The sequence below is a fragment of the Coregonus lavaretus genome (assembly GCF_964263955.1).
Source record: "Coregonus lavaretus genome assembly, contig: HAP1_SCAFFOLD_1121, whole genome shotgun sequence".
In the NCBI taxonomy this organism is placed as follows: Eukaryota; Metazoa; Chordata; class Actinopteri; order Salmoniformes; family Salmonidae; genus Coregonus; species Coregonus lavaretus.
The window spans coordinates 62,890-85,771 of NW_028157848.1; the positions used below are offsets into that span (position 1 = coordinate 62,890).

Below are 22,882 nucleotides of genomic sequence, written 5' to 3' on the forward strand. Positions count from 1 at the left end.
TCCACTGGATAGAGGTGAGGCCAAATGTAAGATCAGCTATTTTGATAGATGTGTGGCAGAAGAGATGGGACTCTGAGCCCAAGGGCCGGCATTAATATGCCCTCCAAAGGGTATTTTAGAAGTTAGTAGGGTTCTTTTTTTTTATTTTCTCAGAAGTACTGAGTTAGGTAAGAGGATTTAGAAAATGTGGAGCTAACGTTGTAAACCATATGATCGACCACACACTCCAGCACAGTAGGTGGCGGCATGCACGGGAAACGTTTGTTTGCGGACCGCCATTATATCATAGAAGAAGAAGAAGATCAGCTCGCTACAAGAAGTGAAGATGGCGACTGCCTACGAGAGGTTCAATTTGTAAGTATTGTTCTTCACTTTTAAATGTATTAAAACGACACCAATCAAGTATAAGGAATATCAGGTCGACATTTGTCATGATTGTCAAAAGTCGGGTTGACATTAGCTAGCTGGCTTGCTGAATGTTAGTTAAGTCAACAGCTATCTTGGTGAATGCTAGCCAAGGCAACAACCAATGGTCATGCAGTCTAGTAGAACTCGCTTAGCTTGCTTAAAGGGTAACTCTCAACCCCAATTTCAGCATTTCCCGAACCCCTTCAAATGTTCAAAAATGCATTCAGTTGAGAAGTTGTGGGTGGGAGTAGTTGTACCTTATCCCAACACTTTCTCACTAAAGCATACTTACCAGAAGTATCTACTGGCATGCTCTGATAATAAAATGATGTGCATCACGAGCAAATATGTCTCTGAACAGTTGGCTCCCAGTGGTGAGGCGCCGAGTTCTTGACATCTATTGCCACTTGCAGTGTAAACTCTAATCCCCCCGTAGGGTGCAAAACAAATCATTGAAATGTGGATTCACATTTATGGCGTTATTCTGTTGGGAAGAAAAGTGCAATCATCACCTCGAAAATGAAGATTAGGGGCTCAATTCAATCCAACCCGCAGTGCAGTATTTACCCAGTATCTCTTTTTCCAATGGTCAAATTAACTCACAGATTAGTCTTGGGTTCTCTATAAAAACCTACAACTACTACCAGGGCGACCCCTCTCACAGGTATGCTTTTACTTTTCAGAATTAGAAGTGTGGGCACAGGATGGATATTGTAAAAAAGGAGACGTTTTTTTTTATCTGCCCCCAACCTGTTTTCAGAGCATTTAGTATTATTCTGTACGTAAATCCGAGATGGTCCATTTAGTATGATACAGTATGTTACATTTCGTATGGTATGTATTAATTTGTGAATGTCCATCATCCATTTCGTATGATATGTTTACGAATTGCAATTTGTACAATATGTTACGGGGCGGCAGGAGGCCTAGCTGTTAAGAGCGTTTTTCCAGTAACCGAAAGGTCACTGGTTCGAATCCCGAACCTGCTTGGTGAAAAATATTTAGATGAACCCTTGAACAAGGCACTTAACCCTAATTACTCATTTAAGTCGCTCTGGATAAGAGCGTCTGCTAAATGACTAAAATATCAAATATGTTACGAATTCCAATTTGTTGTTGCCAACGTTAGCTAGGTGTCTAACGTTAGCGGGATTAAGATTAGTGGTTAAGGTTAGTAGTTAGGTTAAAGGGCTAGGGGAAGGGTTAGCTAACATCCTAAGTAGTTTCAAAGTAGCTAAAAAAGTAATTAGTTTCAAAGTTGCTAAAGTTGTCCGTGATGAGATTCGAACACGCAACCTTTGGGGTTGCTAGATGTTTGCGTTATACGCCCACCCATCCACCCCGACCAACCACACTCCTTACGGTTTTGCCTTATGTAACCTTCTGCCTTAACTAACCATACCAAATGTAACACACCATACTAATTCGAGTGGCATGGATTTACGTTTACTATGTCACGTCTAGTCTATGAGACCAGGCTGCTGCCCGATGTGGGATGAGAATTGTCAACCGTTAAACTATGAGCCAACTGTTTTAGCGGACAGCGGTTGGGAAAAAATCCCAACGCGTTGACACGACCACCATTGTCATCTATTTCTTGTTACGATTGATATGGCTATGAATATAAACGTATCATCCTCAGCCTACATGATTTTGTTCTTGATATGTGTGGAAATGTGCCTTTTTTGAATGTTGTGTAACATCAGTAGTGTAGTCAAGGAACCATCATGCAAAATATATTGGCACACTCCACTTACCAAGACCTTTGCCAAGTAAGGTGCACTGTCACCAGCACATCTAGAAGGGAGTTTATTTCGTACTGAATCCCTCCCTTGAGATGATGTAGGTGCCTTTACGTCACGATTTCAATGGTAGAGTTTAACCGCTACGGGCAAAAAGAGCTACATTTACTATTAAAATACCAAAATATATCACTTTTGCAACAAACTGTCAAAATGAAGACCAGTATTGACATGTTTCACTATAACTAAGCACAAAACATCTGGTTTTCCATGAAAAAAAAGTGTTTTTCATAAAAGTTACTCTTTAACCTGAGCTAGCTATATAACAATATATTTGTCTAGCTAGCTGATTGAAGAAATCCCATTTAATGTTGCATGACCATTTCAGTTTAGTGGCCAGCTAATTAGCTCATCTTGTTGCAAAAAAAAAACTTTATTGTCTGGTTGGCTTGTTTGCTACCAGGTAGTCAAGTCATATGGATAAGCAGCATATGATAACAATTTGACCAGACAACTGTCCAGGCAAACAGAGCTATGGTTTTATCACTCCCAAATTCTGCTTTTTCTTTGTTGAAATGTTGTCCTGTAAGCTCAGTTCTATGTGCCATCTCAGCTGTAGTGTGTGTGACCCTTTGCAAGAACTATTGGGCAACTGAATACCTGACTGAGTTGTCATGTTCTCAAACCAAGGAAATGGGGGCAAGTCAAGTAGTAGATGTATTAACATAAAGGACTGCTGATGAATCAGAGATGGCGCCGGTAGCTCGTTGAGAATAACCAAGCCTATGTGACAAGTGCAATACCCATGGGCCATGAACCGGGTCTAACCTACTTTTGGTTGTTGAATTCAGTCACAACTTCACGTCAAGTTATGCAAGCAGACAATATAATAATAATAATACCAGTAATTGAATGTTTGCGTTATACACAAAATTATTATAATTAAAGTTTTATTATGCTTTTCATTATACAGAATCTCAAAGCGCTTGTTAAGCGGCAGGTAGCTTAGTGGTCAAGAGCGTTGTGCCAGTAACCGAAAGGTCGCTGGTTCTAATCCCTGAGCCGACTAGGTGAAAAATCTGTCTATGTGCCCTTGAGCAAGGCACTTAACCCTAATTGCTCCTGTAAGTCGCTCTGGATAAGAGCGTCTGCTAAATGACTAAAATGTAAAAATTATATAGGCTACAACATCAGCTAGATCAAGTCTGTTGGAGTGCTTCTAGATCAAGTCTGAGTGCTTCTAGATCATATCTGTTGGAGTGCTTCTAGATCACGTCTGTTTGAGTGCTTCTAGATCATGTCTGTTTGAGTGCTTCTAGATCACGTCTGTTGGAGTGCTTCTAGATCAAGTCTGTTTGAGTGCTTCTAGATCACGTCTGTTGGAGTGCTTCTAGATCACGTCTGTTTGAGTGCTTCTAGATCACGTCTGTTTGAGTGCTTCTAGATCAAGTCTGTTGGAGTGCTTCTAGATCACGTCTGTTGGAGTGCTTCTAGATCAAGTCTGAGTGCTTCTAGATCATGTCTGTTGGAGTGCTTCTAGATCACGTCTGTTTGAGTGCTTCTAGATCACGTCTGTTTGAGTGCTTCTAGATCACGTCTGTTGGAGTGCTTCTAGATCAAGTCTGTTGGAGTGCTTCTAGATCACGTCTGTTGGAGTGCTTCTAGATCACGTCTGTTGGAGTGCTTCTAGATCACGTCTGTTTGAGTGCTTCTAGATCACGTCTGTTGGAGTGCTTCTAGATCACGTCTGTTGGAGTGCTTCTAGATCACGTCTGTTGGAGTGCTTCTAGATCACGTCTGTTGGAGTGCTTCTAGATCACGTCTGTTTGAGTGCTTCTAGATCACGTCTGTTGGAGTGCTTCTAGATCAAGTCTGTTGGAGTGCTTCTAGATCATGTCTGTTGGAGTGCTTCTAGATCAAGTCTGTTTGAGTGCTTCTAGATCAAGTCTGTTGGAGTGTTTCTAGATCATGTCTGTTGGAGTGCTTCTAGATCACGTCTGTTGGAGTGCTTCTAGATCACGTCTGTTGGAGTGCTTCTAGATCAAGTCTGTTGGAGTGCTTCTAGATCACGTCTGTTGGAGTGCTTCTAGATCAAGTCTGAGTGCTTCTAGATCATGTCTGTTGGAGTGCTTCTAGATCACGTCTGTTTGAGTGCTTCTAGATCACGTCTGTTTGAGTGCTTCTAGATCAAGTCTGTTGGAGTGCTTCTAGATCACGTCTGTTGGAGTGCTTCTAGATCACGTCTGTTGGAGTGCTTCTAGATCAAGTCTGTTGGAGTGCTTCTAGATCAAGTCTGTTGGAGTGCTTCTAGATCACGTCTGTTGGAGTGCTTCTAGATCACGTCTGAGTGCTTCTAGATCACGTCTGAGTGCTTCTAGATCATGTCTGTTGGAGTGCTTCTAGATCACGTCTGAGTGCTTCTAGATCACGTCTGAGTGCTTCTAGATCATGTCTGTTGGAGTGCTTCTAGATCAAGTCTGAGTGCTTCTAGATCACGTCTGAGTGCTTCTAGATCACGTCTGAGTGCTTCTAGATCATGTCTGTTTGAGTGCTTCTAGATCAAGTCTGTTGGAGTGCTTCTAGATCACGTCTGTTGGAGTGCTTCTAGATCATGTCTGTTTGAGTGCTTCTAGATCAAGTCTGTTTGAGTGCTTCTAGATCAAGTCTGTTGGAGTGCTTCTAGATCACGTCTGTTTGAGTGCTTCTAGATCACGTCTGTTGGAGTGCTTCTAGATCATGTCTGTTGGAGTGCTTCTAGATCAAGTCTGAGTGCTTCTAGATCACGTCTGAGTGCTTCTAGATCACGTCTGAGTGCTTCTAGATCACGTCTGAGTGCTTCTAGATCATGTCTGTTTGAGTGCTTCTAGATCAAGTCTGTTGGAGTGCTTCTAGATCACGTCTGTTGGAGTGCTTCTAGATCACGTCTGTTGGAGTGCTTCTAGATCACGTCTGTTGGAGTGCTTCTAGATCATGTCTGTTTGAGTGCTTCTAGATCAAGTCTGTTTGAGTGCTTCTAGATCAAGTCTGTTGGAGTGCTTCTAGATCACGTCTGTTTGAGTGCTTCTAGATCACGTCTGTTGGAGTGCTTCTATACTGAACAAAAATATAAACGCAACATGTAAAGTGTTGGTCCTATGTTTCATGAGCTGAAATAAAAGATCCCAGAAATGTTTTATACGCACAAAAAGCTTATTTCTCACAAATGTTGGTCACAAATCTGTTTACATCCCTGTTAGTGAGCATTTCTCCTTTGCCAAGATAATCCATCCACCTGACAGCTGTGGCATATCAAGAAGCTGATTAAACAGCATGATCTTTACCAGTGGTGTAAAAAGTACCCGATTGTCATACTTGAGTAAAAGTAAAGATACCTTAATAGAAAATGACTCAAGTAAAAGTGAAAGTCACCCAGTAAAATCCTACTTGAGTAAAAGTATTTGGTTTTAAATATACTTAAGTATCAAAAGTAAATGTAATTGCTAAAATATGCTTAAGTATCAAAAGTAGAAGTAAAAGTATAAATCATTTCAAATTCCTTATATTAAGCAAACCAGACAGCACCATTTTCTTGTTTTATTTTTTTACGGATAGCCATGGCCGCACTCCAACACTCAGACATAAATTACAAACAAAGCATTTGTGTTTAGTGGGTCCGCCAGATCAGAGGCAGTAGGGATGATCAGGGATGTTCTCTTGATAAGCGTGTGAATTAGACCATTTTCCTGTCCTGCTAAGCATTCAAAATGTAACAGGGTACTTTTTGGTGTCAGGGAAAATGTATGGAGTAAAAAGTACATCATTTTCTTTAGGAATGTGGTGAAGTAAAAGTAAAATTTGTCAAATAGTAAAGTACAGATACCCCAAAAAACGACTAAAGTAGTACTTTCAAGTATTTTTACTTAAGTACTTTACACAGGTGCACCTTGTGCTGGGGACAATAAAAGGCCACTCTAAAATTTGCAGTTTTGTCACACAACACAATGCCACAGATGTCTCAAGTTTTGAGGGAGCGTCCAATTAGCATACTGACTACAGGAAGGTCCACCAGAGCTGTTGCCAGATATTTGAATGTTCATTTCGCTACCATACGCCGCCTCCAACGTCGTTTTAAAGAATTTGGCAGTACGTCCAACCGGCCTCACACCCGCAGACCAACGCGAAACCACACCAGCCCAGGACCTCCACATCCGGCTTCTTCACCTGCGGGATCGTCTGAGACCAGCCACCCGGACAGCTGATGAAACTGTGGGTTTGCACAACCGAAGAAGTTCTACTTTCAGGTAACCGTTTCAGGGATTCTCCTCAGCTTGCTCGTCGTCCTCACCAGGGTCTTGACCTGACTGGAGTTGGGCGTTGTAACCGACTTCAGTGGGCAAATGCTCACCTTCGATGGCCACTGGCACGCTGGAGAAGTGTGCTCTTTACAGATTCATCTCGGGTTTCAACTATAGCTCTCCAGATGGAGGGTTGACGGACCACGTGTTTTATACCGTAGCCTATCAGTGCAGTGTTTTACTTTGTGGGTGGTTAAGTGCGTTGCTCAAGGCCACAACGGCTCAGTTGTCATTATCGTACGTTCATGGTCTGCCTGTCTGCCCTGTAATAAACCTCAGGATTGTCACGTCTCTGTAATGTGCTGCATCTCAGGCGGCAGACAGCCTTTCTGTTACGGTGTGCTCTTCATGTCACTGGACGTTCTCCGTAACGTGCTCCAGGCTGACCCAAGATCAGCATCTAAGGGAAACTTCACCCTACTCCGCCACATACTTGAACCTCTCCATTATTCCCTTCCCACAGGCACACTACCCCAGAGAAGTTCTACATTGAGGCCTGTGATGACGGGGCCGATGCAGTCCTGGCCATCGACAGGGTGTCCAATGAGATGACCCTGACTGGTAAGACTCGGTACACATCGTAGCGAAACGTTTTGCAACAAAAAAACAAGCATTTGTTATTGGATGAATTCAGGTAGGTTCCAAGAGAGGGTTTATAGCTTCCTAATGGAGTTCCTGAAGTGCGGAAGTTGTGAATAATTAATGTACCCTTAAAACCTACAACTGCATAAAGTGCTGGCAAAGTTTAGCGCACCACTCCGTCTAGCTCAGCAAAAGATCTAGGTCTACAACTGAAGATGACCTATTGTGGATCAGTACAGTAGCTGGATGTGTGTGGTCAATACAGTAGCTGGATGTATGTGGTCAATACAGTAGCTGGATGTGTGTGGTCAATACAGTAGCTGGATGTATGTGTGGTCAATACAGTAGCTAGATGTGTGTGGTCAATACAGTAGCTGGATGTATATGGTCAATACAGTAGCTGGATGTGTGTGGTCAATACAGTAGCTGGATGTGTGTGGTCAATACAGTAGCTGGATGTGTGTGGTCAATACAGTAGCTGGATGTGTGTGTGGTCAATACAGTAGCTGGATGTGTGTGTGGTCAACACAGTAGCTGGATGTGTGTGTGGTCAATACAGTAGCTGGATGTGTGTGTGGTCAATACAGTAGCTGGATGTGTGTGTGGTCAATACAGTAGCTGGATGTGTGTGGTCAATACAGTAGCTGGATGTGTGTGTGGTCAATACAGTAGCTGGATGTGTGTGTGGTCAATACAGTAGCTGGATGTGTGTTAATCATTGTGATTAGAGAGTGTTTATCCTGTATCTTGTTTCTTTAGGGAAGAAGGATGTCCCTCCGTCAGCCAACACCAGGCCCATCTGTGGCATCATGGGGACCATCCGCCTGGTGGCAGGTAGGCACCACAGCCTGACACAACACTGGACTGGTCCTTACCTTGTCACACAGGATGTAGGCCTACCACTCGGTGCGTCCCAACAATATCTCCTTTCTCCTGAAGTGTGGAATCGTTCACTAATTCCCGCAAATCTAAAAACATCAGATTGGTGGAGGCATGGGCTAGAGCAGGGGTGTTTGTTTTTTTCTTCTACTAACTATGTGTAGAAATGATAATGGGCCTACATTCAGGAATTTTATTGACTGTGTACAGCTCGCTAATAATCACCGAAATGAAAGCTAGACAGTCAGGGAGCATCAAATACCAAAAGTGATGGATATATGACTATTTTTAGCAAATTTGTACGGCGAGGAAATATAATCAGTTTTAAGTGTGGCCCTCCGGACCTCGTTGAAGACCGAATGCGACCCCCAGGGCAATCTGAGTTTGACACCCCTGCGCTAGAGGGAGTTTCCACCGTATTTCTTATACCAGTAATTACCTTTTCAAATCAGTGAAGGGAATTGAACAAGTGAACACTTGGGGAGAAAGGAGATTATCGGAACGTAATACCTTGTCCCTACAGGATGTACCCCTGTAACTAACACGTTACTGTTTTAAATAGGGTGTTGACCAGGCTGACGTTAACTGTGGTTTCCCCGCTCACAGGGATGTACCTGATCGTCATTACCAAGAAGAGGAATGTGGGCAGCCTCCTGGGTCACGCTGTGTGGAAGGCAGTGGATTTTGATGTCATCTCTTACAAAAAGACGGTGCTTCACCTCACTGAGAACCAGGTGACAAACACACTCATACACTTTTTGGGATATATATATTATTTTTATATATATTTTTTTACACTACAGTTGGAAACAGAAGGGGAGACAGGCAAATGAGAGACCAGTAGGAAGGGTGGATGTGGCGATTGAACCCAGTCTGTGGTGGGTGGTGACTAGCCGGGAGTGTTACCGCTAGACCACGGGGTTCTGCACCGTATTTTCAGAAGTTTTACGCTTCCTATTCTAATACTCAGTCGGCTGGTTCTGTTTGAAACTCTTCCTAGTTACAGGATATCTATTCACTGATAGCTGTTGCTTGTTATCAATCCATCCATATCTGTGACTTTGCATTGTGTCAATACGCAGGGAGAATCTCCTTTCAATCTATCCTAGTGTTTGACAGGCAGTAGGGAAAGCACACTGCCATGGAAACAGTAGCTTTGACCTAGAGGACCTAGCTACAGTAGCGTTAGTACAGCTAACAGACAGTAGCTTTGAACTTTAGCTAACAGACAGTAGCATTGAACTAGAGGACCTAGCTACAGTAGCTATGGTACAGCTAACAGACAGTAGCTTTGAACTAGAGGACCTAGCTACAGTAGCGTTAGTACAGCTAACAGACAGTAGCTTTGAACTTTAGCTAACAGACAGTAGCTTTGAACTAGGGGACCTAGCTACAGTAGCTAACATACAGTAGCTTTGAACTAGAGGACCTAGCTACAGTAGCGTTAGTACAGCTAACAGACAGTAGCTTTGAACTAGAGGGGACCTAGCTACAGTAGCGTTAGTACAGCTAACAGACAGTAGCTTTGAACTAGAGGACCTAGCTACAGTAGCGTTAGTACAGCTAACAGACAGTAGCTTTGAACTAGAGGGGACCTAGCTACAGTAGCGTTAGTACAGCTAACAGACAGTAGCTTTGAACTAGAGGACCTAGCTACAGTAGCGTTAGTACAGCTAACAGACAGTAGCTTTGAACTAGAGGGGACCTAGCTACAGTAGCTAACAGACAGTAGCTTTGAACTAGGGGACCTAGCTACAGTAGCTAACAGACAGTAGCTTTGAACTAGAGGGGACCTAGCTACAGTAGCTAACAGACAGTAGCTTTGAACTAGAGGGGACCTAGCTACAGTAGTGTCAAATCCAATGTTAAGTAAATTCCAAGAATTCAATTCCCAATTCAATATTATCCCCAAGAATTCTACAAATTCCAATTTGAAATCAATTCCTTCAGGCTTTCAGGCTTATCATTTCAGTGTTCAGAAATATTCAAATTGTTAACATTTATTTAAAACAAATCCTGCAGTCAATGTTTGATACTAAGTGCTTTACTGTAACTGGGAAATGTGCAAAAGTAGTGCACTATAAAGGGAATAGGGTGTAATTTGGGATGCAACCTCAAGTCATTGTATCTGTTTAGAGATGCACCACAGGTCATTGTATCTGTTTAGAGATGCACCACAGGTCATTGTATCTGTTTAGAGATGCACCTCAAGTCATTGTATCTGTTTAGAGATGCACCACAAGTCATTGTATCTGTTTAGAGATGCACCACAGGTCATTGTATCTGTTTAGAGATGCACCACAGGTCATTGTATCTGTTTAGAGATGCACCTCAAGTCATTGTATATGTTTAGAGATGCACCACAGGTCATTGTATCTGTTTAGAGATGCACCTTAGAGATGCACCACAGGTCATTGTATCTGTTTAGAGATGCACCACAGGTCATTGTATCTGTTTAGAGATGCACCACAGGTCATTGTATCTGTTTAGAGATGCACCTCAAGTCATTGTATCTGTTTAGAGATGCACCACAGGTCATTGTATCTGTTTAGAGATGCACCACAAGTCATTGTATCTGTTTAGAGATGCACACAGTCAGAACAACGCTTGCTAACAGCACGGCTTACTAAAGGTCACAGTGAATTTCCTTTGTTATGGAAAATGGAAGTTGTCACACACTCTTTACTTGATACGTAAAGAAAGACTTATATATTTTCTTATTAGAATTATCAGTGAAAGTTTTGGTCTAAAATGCCTCAGGTGTTTTAATACTTCATGTTTTCGATGAGTGCCGTGGGTGGAGTGGAAATTTAGTTTGGAGGTATTAGAAACCATGTGTGATTCCAAATGGCACCCTATTTCCTATACTGTGCACTACTTTTGACCAGAGGCCAAAAGTAATGCCCTATATAGGGAATAGGGCACCATTTGGAACAAAAGACTTGAATTTTAATGTATTTGGCCGTCAGTCATCTTGAGGAGAGAGACACTGCATTCACTGGCAAAAACAGGATACAAAGTGCTGATAAAGTGCTGACATAATGCAGGGAAGCAGCTGCAGCCTCGTAGTGAGTGAGGAGGCATAGGGTCAATCCCATTTGCATCCTCTCTCCTCTCCTTCTCTTCAAAACACATTGGAGAAGACCTTCGTTTCAAGTTTTAATGTCAAATGCTCAAGTACAGTGAAATGCCTTTCTTGCAAACACAACAATGCAATAATGAATAACAATGTATTACTATAAAAAAAATAACACGAGAAATATGAAATACACAGGAAATATACAGGAAATATTTAAAAAGTCAGTTCCAATACCATATTTACATGTTCAGGGGTACTGGAGTGATGGAGGTAGATACAGTGTATTCGGAAAGTATTCAGACCCCTTGACTTTTTCCACATTTTGTTACGTTACAGCCTTATTCTAAAATAGATTACATTTTTCCCTCATCAATATACACACAATACGTCTGGAGCAAAAACAGGTTTTTAGAAATGTTTGCAAATGTATATAAAAATAAGAAAATGGTAATATGACATTTTAAGTATTCAGACGCTTTACTCAGTACTTTGTTGCCGCACCTTTGGCAGCGATTACAACCTCGAGTCTTCTTGGGTATGACGCTACAAGCTTGGCACACCTGTATTTGGGGAGTTTCTCCCATTCCTCTCTGCAGATCCTCTCAAGCTCTGTCTTGTTGGATGGGGAGTGTCGCTGCACAGCTATTTTCAGGTCTCTCCAGAGATGTTCGATCGGGTTCAAGGCCGGGCTCTGGCTGGGCCACACAAGGACATTCAGAGACTTGTCCCGAAGCCACTCCTGCGTTGTCTTGGCTGTGTGCTTAGGGTCGTTGTGCTGTTGGAAGGTGAACCTTCGTCCCAGTCTGAGGTCCTGAGCGCTCTGGAGCAGGTTTTCATCAAGGATCTCTCTGTACTTTGCTCCGTTCATCTTTCCCTCGATCCTGACTAGTCTCCCAGTCCCTGTCGCTGAAAAACATCCCCACAGCATGATGCTGCCACCACCATGCTTCACCGTAGGGATGGTACCAGGTTTCCTCCAGACGTGACGCTTGGAATTCAGGCCAATGAGTTCAATGTTGGTTTCATCAGACCAGATAATCTTGTTTCTCATGGTCTGAGAGTCTTTAGTTGCCTTTTGGTAAACTCCAAGCAGGCTGTCATGTGTATTTTACTGAGGAGTGGCTTCCGTCTGGCCGCTCTACCATAAAGGCCTGATTGGAGTGCTGCAGAGATGGTTGTTCTTCTGGAAGGTTCTCCCATCTCCACAGAGGAACTCTGGAGCTCTGTCAGAGTGATCATCGGGTTCTTGGTCACCTCCCTGACCAAGGTCCTTCTCCCCAATTGCTCAGTTTGGCCGGGCGGCCAGCTCTAGGAAGAGTCTTGGTGGTTCCAAACTTCTTCAATTTAAGAAGGATGGAGGCCACTGTGTTCTTGGGGACCTTCAATGCTGCAGAAATGATTTGGTACCTTTCCCCAGATCTGTGCCTCGACACAATCCTGTCTCGAAGCTCTACGGACAATTCCTTAGACCTCATGGCTTGTTTTTGCTCTGACATGCACTGTCAACTGTGGGACCTTATATAGACCGGTGTGTGCCTTTCCAAATCATGTCCAATCAATAGAATTTACCACAGGTGGACTCCAATCAAGTTGTCGAAACATCTCAAGGATGATCAATGGAAACAGGATGCACCTGAGCTCAATTTCGAGTCTCATAGCAAAGGGTCTGAATACTTATGTAAGTAAGGTATTTGTTTTTAAGTTTTAAGAAATTTGCTAACATTATTGGGTATTGTGTGTAGATTGATGAGGAAAACAATTATTTTAATCAATTTTAGAACAAGGCTGTAACGTAACAAAATGTGGAAAAAGTAAAATGGTTTGAATACTTTCCGAATGCACTGTATGTATACGGGTAAGGTGACTGACTATGCAACAGGATATAAGATAAACAGAGTAGCAGCAGCTTGTATGTGAGTGTGTTGTGTAGAGTCAGTATAAATGTATGTGCATATTATGTGCGAGTGAGAAAATGGACTTTGTGTGTGAGTATGTGATTATGTAGGACCCTGTGAGTGTGCATAGAGACATACTGAAAGAAGAGGGGAGGAACCTTGGACCTTCTCCTCCGATACTGTTGAGAAGGAGACAAGCAGGTGGGACGTGAGGGATCACGGAAAGACACATTGAGAAGTGCAACACTTTGGTAGAAAGGAGAAATTGTGGTCATAGCTGTAGTCATTCATGTCCGTCTTGTCTAGGGGATAATTTCTTGGATACTTGATTACTGACAAGCAAAAATCAATGGACTAATGAAACAAATACCAAAATATGGCTTTCCTTTAGACATCGGCTGCGTCCCAAATGTCACCTGCACCACATAGGGAATAGGGTGCAGCCATTTGGGACGCAGAGATCATTAGAAGTTGTGCACTAAACTCTGGGAGGGAGGTGAAGTGGACAAGGTTTAGAATGAAACCCATCAACTCGGAGGGCTATTGTAATATGTAAGAGATGATTTCAACCGTGCATAACGAGGCCCCATTTTGAAACCACCGGGGCTGTAATAGTACTTCAGAACATCTGATGCCGTTCAGATGTATTTTAGCCAGATGTATTTAATTTGTTTATAGGTCACCTAGTAAGATTATTGTCAATGTTTCTAAATAAAGCATGCTGTTTAATTTCATATGAAAAGTCCTTGGCTTAACAGCCTCTCTTTCCACATTTTCACACACACACAAAACGGCAAACTGCACTGTCATGAGTTGTGCCCAACCAGCTAAAATCTATTTTCTCCCATCCAGACGCAAGACAACAAGACATTCCTGTCCATGATTAACAACGTGCTGACTACAGATGGATTCTACTTCTGCACTGACTATGACCTGACCCACACCCTCCAGAGACTGGCCAACGTCAGCCACGACTTCCAGGAGATGAGCCTGCTGGAGAGGGTAGGAGAAGAGGGGGGAGGGAGAGAGGGAGAGAGAGGAGGAGGAGGGGAGAGAGAGAGAGAGAGAGGACAAGAGAGAGGAGGGGAGATAGAGGAGAGAGAGGGGGAGAGGGTGTGTGAAAAGAGGGTAGGAGAAGAGGGGGGAGGGAGGGAGGGAGAGAGAGCATGAGGAGGGGAGAGAGAGGAGGAGAGAGAGGGGAGGAGAGAGAGGGGGAGAGGGTGTGTGAAAAGAGGGTGGGGGTGTGGAAGGGGAGAGAGAGGAGAGCGGGGGGGTGGAAGAGGGTAGGAGGGGAGAGTGAGGAGGTGTGGAAGAGGGTAGGAGGGGAGAGTGAGGAGGTGTGGAAGAGGGTAGGAGGGGAGAGCGAAGAGGGTAGGAGGGGAGAGCGAGGAGGTGTGGAAGAGGGTAGGAGGGGCGAGCGAGGAGGTGTGGAAGAGGGTAGGAGGGGCGAGCGAGGAGGTGTGGAAGAGGGTAGGAGGGGAGAGCGAGGAGGTGTGGAAGAGGGTAGGAGGGGAGAGCGAGGAGGTATGGAAGAGGGTAGGAGGGGAGAGCGAGGAGGTGTGGAAGAGGGTAGGAGGGGCGAGCGAGGAGATGTGGAAGAGGGTAGGAGGGGAGAGCGAGGAGGTGTGGAAGAGGGTAGGAGGGGAGAGCGAGGAGGTGTGGAAGAGGGTAGGAGGGGCGAGCGAGGAGGTGTGGAAGAGGGTAGGAGGGGAGAGCGAGGAGGTGTGGAAGAGGGTAGGAGGGGAGAGCGAGGAGGTGTGGAAGAGGGTAGGAGGGGAGAGCGAGGAGGTGTGGAGGAGGGTAGGGGAGGAGGGGGTGAGAAATGACTATTGTTTCTCTGGAACAAAGACCCTGTCCAGAAACAACCCTAGACCCAACCTAACCCTCGAGGCTCTTGTGCAGACCTGGAAAGATTGATAGAGGTAGACAGTTTACCATACTGCTCATATCCAGAGGGCAAGGTGCAGCTACCACCATATTGCTTATAACTAACCGATTCTTTCAAATCTACATGAAGTGATTATTTTAGGAGCATAACAGTTGTTTTTGGACAGGGCCAGAGTTTTCTCCTATTGCATACCAAGCTAGTCAATCACAATGGCTTAGATGATGATATCCCTCTCTCATCCATATTGGAGGAGTGTCACTGGGGTGTTTGGGCTCCTGCCATTCATGTAAACCACACTAGTCACCTTGCCCTCGTGTACACACACACACACAGAAGCATTTACTCACGTAAACACACACACACACACACCACTGTCTGCTCAAACTGATGGAGATAATTTACTGCAGGCTGATTGACAGATACAGTGCCTTCAGAAATTATTCACACGACTTTACAAAGATACAGCCACCCTTCCTAACTTAGTTGCCGGATGGGAAGGAAACCGCTCAGAGATTTCACCATAAGGCCAATGGTGATTTTAAAACAGAGTTTAATGGCTTTGATAGGAGATAACTGAGGATGGATCAACAGCGTTGTAGTTACTCCACAATACTAACATAAATGACAGAGTGAAAAGAAGGAAGAAAAGAAGGAAGCCTGTACAAAATAAAAAATATTCCAAAACATGCATCCTGTTTGCAACTAGGCACTAAAGTAATACTGCAAAAAAATATGGCAAAGCAATTAACCTGTCCTGAATACAAAGTGCTATGTTTGGGGCAAATCCAACACATCACTGAGTACCACTCTTCATATTTTCAAGCATGGTGGTGGCTGCATCATGTTATGGGTATGCTTTTCATCGACAAGGAATAGGGAGTTTTTTAAGATAAAAATAAATGGAATAGAGCTAAACACAGGCAAAATCCTAGAGGAAAACCTGGTTCATTCTGCTTTCCACCAGACACTGGGAGACATAATCACCTTTCAGCAGGACAGTTAGCTAAAACACAAGGCCAAATATACACTGGAGTTGCTTACCAAGACGACATTCTCAGTGGCCTAGTTACAGTTTTGACTTAAATCTGCTTGAAAATCTATGGCAAGACTTGAAAATGGCTGTCAAGCAACAATCAACTTGACAGAGCTTAAATCGTTTTTTAAAAAGAATGACGAGCAAATCTTGTATAATCCAGGTGTGCAAAGCTCTTAGACTTACCCAGAAAGACTCACAGCTGTAATCGCTGCCAAAGGTGATTCTAACTTGTATTGACTCATGCGGTTGAAAACGTATGTAATCAAGAGATAGTGTTTTTCCCCCCATTAATTACACAAAATGTTAGTATTTTTTAAAAACTTTTACATTTGTTTTTTTTTGTAGATCGTTGACCAAAAATGACAATTTAAATCAATTATAATCCCACTTTGTAACACTAGAAAAGGGTTGTGAATACTTTCTGAAGGCACTATAGATTGAGGGATTGATTTATTGAGTCTGTGATTGACTGATTGGTTCTCCTGTTTCTAGGCAGATCAGAGGTTTGTGTGGAATGGAAGCCTCCTGAGAGAGTTCCTTGCACAGCCAGAGGTGAGTGTGATGATATGCCTTATAACACATTACACATGTCCACAGCCTTCCTCCTTTGTTTCTTATTCTAATGTACCAGAGGTAAGTGTATTAGAATATGGACAAGATAACGTCAACCTTACCCCTCCAAAATTAACTATATTTGTTTGAACAATAACTATAGACGACCACAGTCTTCCTCCTTTGTTTCTTGTTGAAATGTATCCAGTTTAAATGTGATATTTTCATTCCCTTTCAGCTCCACAGGTTTGCGATCCCTGTTGTCCATGGATGTATCCTTTGCATGGTCTTGCTTTGCTCCCACCGATCTTAGTGTAGTAGTAATCAGAACGTTGAGTTTGAATGGGTCTCTCTGAGTGTTCCAATAACCAATTTCAACTCAATGCAACTTAAATCATTCCCTCAGGGGCACTTTAGGTAACCGTCGCCAGGAAATAAATAATAACATCCTCTGCTTAGAGTACAAGAACAATAACATCCTCCACTTAGGGTTACGTCCCAAACGGCATCCTATCCCCTATATAGTGCACTACTTTTGACCAGACTATATAGGGGATAGGGTGCAGTTTGGGACACAGACTTAGGTACAACTTGGCCTATGGGCTGATGCTGTAGCAGTGTATTATGTGAGGTCCTTGATGAGCCTGATCCAGTCGTTGTGATGAAGCCGTGCCGTGTCAACGGGAAGATCTTTGAATGGATCCTCATATCCAGAAGGAGCTGCTTCAGGGCTGGGGTCAGGTACTACGTCAGAGGTAAGACACATGGCCACGTCCCAGTTGGCACCCTGTTCCCTATGTTGTGCACTACTTTAGACCAGGGCTCATAGGGCTCTGGTCTAAAGTAGTGCACTATATAGGGAACAGGGTGCCAATTGGGTACGCAGCCATTGTACTGTACTGAGCAGCATTACTGGCATGTTGAATCAGTAATGGCCCCGTGGACATGCGTAATCATTCTCTCATTATCATTATTCGGTTTTTTTCCTCAGGTATCGATTCTGAGGGCCACGCTGCTAACTTTGTGGAGACGGAGCAAATAGTCCTGTACAATGGAGGGAGGGCTTCATTCGTACAGGTGAGTTTGAAAAGTAGAAGTAGCAGTAGTAGTAGTAGTAGTAGAAGTAGTAGCAGTAGTAGTAGTAGTAGTAGACTGTAGTAGTAGCAGTAGTAGTAGAAGTAGTAGCAGTAGTAGTAGTAGCAGTAGTAGTAGACTGTAGTAGTAGCAGTAGTAGTAGTAGTAGCAGTAGTAGTAGTAGTAGTAGCAGTAGTAGTAGCAGTAGTAGTAGTAGTAGTAGTAGTTGTAGTAGTAGAAGTAGTAGAAGCAGTAGTAGTAGTAGTAGTAGTAGTAGTAGTAGTAGACTGTAGTAGTAGACAACAGCAATAGTAGTCGTAGAAATAGTAGTAGTAGAATTAATAGAAGTAGTAGTTGTTCCAGTTATTGAATAGGCTCTGAACCAATCCAGAGAAATAAGAGCGTTTTTAAAGTTTTTTTCAGATAATGTTTGTTTCCCTCCACAGACACGAGGCTCCATGCCCTTCTTCTGGTCTCAGAGGCCCAACCTGAAATACAAGCCCAAGCCACTGATCAGCAACAACACCAATCACGTAAGGGATTTTACATCTTCTGTTTCCCTCTTTCTATTGCATTACAGTACAACAGGTCAAAGGTTAGGTAAACCCACTCTGTGGATCTTTTGTCTACCAAATCATCAATTAACGCATTTTTCCCCAACTGTCTTCATAGATGGATGGCTTCCAGAGGCATTTTGACTCCCAGGTCCTCATCTATGGAAAGCAGACCATTCTGAACTTGGTAGGCCCCTCATTTTTTTTTAAGCCTCACAATGGCTAACATCACTTTGTCACATAATTGTGAGAGAGACGCATTAGAGAGATGGATATAAGATTGTGTTCTTTTTCCTCCAGGTCAACCAGAAGGGTTCAGAGATGCCCCTGGAACAAGCCTTTGCCAAGATGGCGACTGGCTTGGAGAACGGCATGATCAAGTAGGAACAGACCACCGCTCTCCTGAACACTCACCCATCTGGCTTAGCATTTTGAGTGATTTATACCTTTTTAGATGGGCGGCAGGTAGCTTAGTGGGTAAGAGCGTTGTGCCAGTAACCGAAAGGTCGCTGGTTCTAATCCCCGAGCCGACTAGGTGAAAAATCTGTCTGTGCCCTTAAGCAAGGCACTTAACCCTAATGGCTCCTGTAAGTCGCTCTGGATAAGAGCGTCTGCTAAATGTAAAAATGATGAGGATGGATGGATGAATGGATGGATGAATGGATGGATCTAGTGTATTCATGCTGTTTCTATTGGCTGCAGGTACGTAGCATTTGACTTCCACAAGGAGTGCAGCCGGATGAGATGGGATCGTCTGAATATCCTGGTGGACAATGTAGCTGAGACACAAGATGAATACAGGTATTTCTCCCTATTGACTCCTTTTTAAATAGCTGCTAGTCTACACCCACAACCATACAAGACTCAAGTTAAGTTCCTTAGCAAGAGGATAGGCATATGAACACAAAGGAGAGGGTCGTATTCATCCTTTCTACCCTTTTATCTCTGGTGTGTCTTCAGGGTAAAATACCTGTGATTACATTACAGTAGTCAGTCTGGTCTGTCTTCAGGGTAACATACCTGTGATTACATTCCAGTAGTCAGTCTGGTCTGTCTTCAGGGTAACATACCTGTGATTACATTACGGTAGTCTGTCTGGTCTGTCTTCAGGGTAACATACCTGTGATTACATTACGGTAGTCAGTCTGGTCTGTCTTCAGGGTAACATACCTGTGATTACATTACAGTAGTCAGTCTGGTCTGTCTTCAGGGTAACATACCTGTGATTACATTACGGTAGTCAGTCTGGTCTGTCTTCAGGGTAACATACCTGTGATTACATTCCGGTAGTCAGTCTGGTCTGTCTTCAGGGTAACATACCTGTGATTACATTACGGTAGTCAGTCTGGTCTGTCTTCAGGGTAACATACCTGTGATCACATTACGGTAGTCAGTCTGGTCTGTCTTCAGGGTAAAATACCAGTGAGTACAGTAGTCAGTCAGTGACGTCTGAAAAACCTCTGGGCATATGTGTTCAGGCTTGCATCCCAAATGGAACCCTATTCCATACATAGTGCACTAGTTTTGACCAGGGCCCAAGTAGACAAATCAAATCAACTCAAATTATATTTGTCACATGCGCCGAATACAACAGGTGTAGACCTTACAGTGAAATGCTTACTTACAAGCCCTTAACAACAATGCAGTTTTAAGAAAAATAAGTGTTAAAGTATTTACTAAATAAACTGGAGAAAAAAAAAGATTAACAAATATAAAAGAGCAACAATAACATAACAGTAACGGGGTGTCAATGCAAATAGTCCGGGTAGCCATGATTAGCTGTTCAGCAGTCTTATGGCTTGGGGGTAGAAGCTGTTGAGAAGTCTTTTGGACCTAGACTTGGCACTCCGGTACCACTTGTCGTGTGGTAGCAGAGAGAACAGTCTATGACTAGGGTGGCTGGAGTACTTTGGCAATTTTTTGGGCCTTCCTCTGACACATTAGGCATGGGTCCTCATATCCTCAAAAAGTTATACAGCTGCACCATCGAGAGCATCCTGACAGGTTGCATCACCGCCTGGGGCCAAGCTTCCTGCCATCCAGGACCTCAATACCAGGCGGTGATGAAACCAGTCAGGATGCTCTCGATGGTGCAGCTGTATAACTTTTTGAGGATATGAGGACCCATGCCTAATCTTTTCAGTATCCTGAGGGGGAATAGGCGTTGTCGTGCCCTCTGAATGACTGTCTTGGTGTGTTTGGACCATGATAGTTTGTTGGGGATGTGGACACCAAGGAACTTGAAACTCTCGACCCGCTCCACTACAGCCCTGTCGATGTTAATGGGGGCCTGTTTGGCCCTCCTTTTCCTGTAGTCCACGATCATCTCCTTTGTCTTCATCACGTTGAGGGAGAGGTTGGCACCACACTGCCAGGTCTCTGACCTCCTCCCTATAGGCTCTCTCATTGTTGTCAGTGATCAGGCCTACCACTGTTGTCGTCGGCAAACTTAATGATGGTGTTGGAGTCGTGCTTGGCCATGCAGTCATGGGTGAACAGGGAGTACAGGAGGGGACTGAGTACGCACCCCTGAGGGGACTTCTTGTTGAGGATCAGCGTGGCAGATGTGTTGTTACCTACCCTTACCACCTGGTGGCGGCCCGTCTAGAAGTCCAGGATCCAGTTGCAGAGGGAGGTGTTTAGTCCCAGGGTCCTTAGCTTAGTGATGAGCTTTGAGGGCACTATGGTGTTGAACACTGAGCTGTAGTCAATGAATAGCATTCTCACGTAGGTGTTCCTTTTGTCCAGGTGGGAAAGGGCAGTGTGGAGTGCAATAGAGATTGCGTCATCTGTGGATCTGTTGGGGCGGTATGCAAATTGGAGTGGGTCTGGGGTTTCTGGGATAATGGTGTTGATGTGAGCCATTACCAGCCTTTCAAAGCACTTCATGGCTACAGACATGAGTACTACGGGTTGGTAGTCATTTAGGCAGGTTACCTTGGTGTTCTTGGGCACAGGGACTATGGTGGTCTGCTTGAAACATTGTAGGTATTACAGACTCAGTCAGGGACATGTTGAAAATGTCAGTGAAGACACTTGCCAGTTGGTCAGCGCATGCTCGGAGTATATGTCTTTGTAATCCGTCTGGCCCTGCGGCCTTATGAATGTTGACCTGTTTAAAGGTCTTATTCACATCGGCAATGGAGAGCGTGATCACACAGTCGTCCGGAACAGCTGGTGCTCTCATGCATGCTTCTGTGTTGCTTGCCTCAAAGCACGCATAGGCTCGTGTCACTGGGCAGCTCGAGGCTGTGCTTCCCGTTGTAGTCCGTAGTAGTTTTCAAGCCCTGCCACATCCGACGAGCGTCGGAGCCGGTGTAGTATGATTCAATCTTAGTCCTGTATTGATGCTTTGCCTGTTTGATGGTTCGTCGGAGGGCATAGTGGGATTTCTTATAAGCGTCCGGGTTAGAGTCCCGCTCCTTGAAAGCGGCAGCTCTACCCTTTAGCTCAGTGCGGATGTTGCATGTAATCCATGGCTTCTGGTTGGGGTATGTACGTACGGTCACTGTGGGGACGACGTCATCGATGCACTTATTGATTAAGCCGGTGACTGATGTGGTATACTCCTCAATGCCATCGGATGAGTCCCGGGAACATATTGCATTCTGTGCTAGCAAAATAGTCCTGTAGCTTAGCATCTGCGTCATCTGACCACTTCCATATTAAGCGAGTCACTGGTACTTTCTGCTTTAGTTTTTGCTTGTAAGCAAGAATCAGGAGGATAGAGTTATGGTCAGATTTGCCAAATGGAGGGCGAGGGAGAGCTTTGTATGCGTCTCTGTGTGTGGAGGAAAGGTGGTCTAGAGTTTGTTTTCCTCTGGTTGCACATGTAACATGCTGGTAGAATGAGGTAAAACGAATTTAAGTTTCCCTGCATTAAAGTTCCCGGCCACTGGGAGCGCCGCCTCTGGATAAGCATTTTCCTGTTTGCTTATGGCCTTATACAGCTCGTTGAGTGCGGTCTTAGTGCCAGCATCGGTTTGTGGTGGTAAATAGACAGCTATGAAAAATATAGATGAAAACTCTCTTGGTAAATAGTGTGGTCTACAGCTTCCTGAGATACTCTACCTCAGGCGAGCAAAACCTCGAGACTTCCTTAGTATTACATTTCGTGCACCAGCTGTTGTTTACAAATATACACAGACCGCCACCCCTTGTCTTACCGGAGGCAGCTGTTCTATCCTGCCGATGTAGCGTATAGCCCGCTAGTTGTATGTTGTCCATGTCGTCGTTCAGCCACGACTCGGTGAAACATAAGATATTACAGTTTTTAATGTTCCGTTGGTAGGATAGTCTTGATCGGAGCTCATCCAGTTTATTCTCCAATGATTGCACGTTGGCCAATAGGACGGATGGTAGAGGCGGGTTACCCACTCGCCGACTAATTCTTACAAGGCACCCCGACCTAGGTCCCCTATATCTCTGTCTCTTTTTCATGCGAATGACGGGGATTTGGGTGAAGTAATCCTTCGCGTCCGACCTAGTTAAAGAATAAATCTTCGTCCAGTACGAGGTGAATAATCACTGTTCTGATATCCAGATGCTCTTTACGGTCATAAGAGACGGTGGCAGAAACAATTATGTACAAAATAAGTTACAGACAACGCGAAAAAACACACACACAATAGCACAATTGGTTAGGAGCCCGTAAAACAGCAGCCATCTCCTCCGGCGCCATTATATAGGGAATAGGGTGCCATTTGGGACACACCCCTAGCCTTGTCTTTATTATAAATGGACCCCTCTGTTGTCTCCCTGCAGCGGAGGGCTAGGTGGTGTCCCAACGTTACAGTGCTGTTACTGGCTCTGAGGATATGTGTTCTCCTAGCCTCGTCTACTGACCCCTCTGTCTCCCT

The 22,882-nt window shown here is 44.1% G+C and overlaps 1 protein-coding gene across 1 annotated transcript in view; it reads left to right on the forward strand.

The window, feature by feature from the left end:
- The first annotated feature begins 294 nt into the window (after window positions 1–294).
- LOC311124809 (phosphatidylinositol-3-phosphatase SAC1-A-like) overlaps window positions 295–22,882 on the forward strand; it is a 30,867-nt gene continuing 8,279 nt past the window's right edge. Inside the window, exons 1-13 of the mRNA XM_084198905.1 lie at window positions 295–354; window positions 6,948–7,045; window positions 7,826–7,900; window positions 8,552–8,679; window positions 13,772–13,921; window positions 16,336–16,395; window positions 16,634–16,667; window positions 17,049–17,150; window positions 17,387–17,472; window positions 17,916–18,002; window positions 18,142–18,210; window positions 18,324–18,403; window positions 18,726–18,824. Of these exons, the coding sequence (XP_084055031.1) occupies window positions 326–354; window positions 6,948–7,045; window positions 7,826–7,900; window positions 8,552–8,679; window positions 13,772–13,921; window positions 16,336–16,395; window positions 16,634–16,667; window positions 17,049–17,150; window positions 17,387–17,472; window positions 17,916–18,002; window positions 18,142–18,210; window positions 18,324–18,403; window positions 18,726–18,824 (1,097 nt within the window). The 5' untranslated portion in view covers window positions 295–325. The remainder of the gene's footprint in view (window positions 355–6,947; window positions 7,046–7,825; window positions 7,901–8,551; window positions 8,680–13,771; window positions 13,922–16,335; window positions 16,396–16,633; window positions 16,668–17,048; window positions 17,151–17,386; window positions 17,473–17,915; window positions 18,003–18,141; window positions 18,211–18,323; window positions 18,404–18,725; window positions 18,825–22,882) is intronic.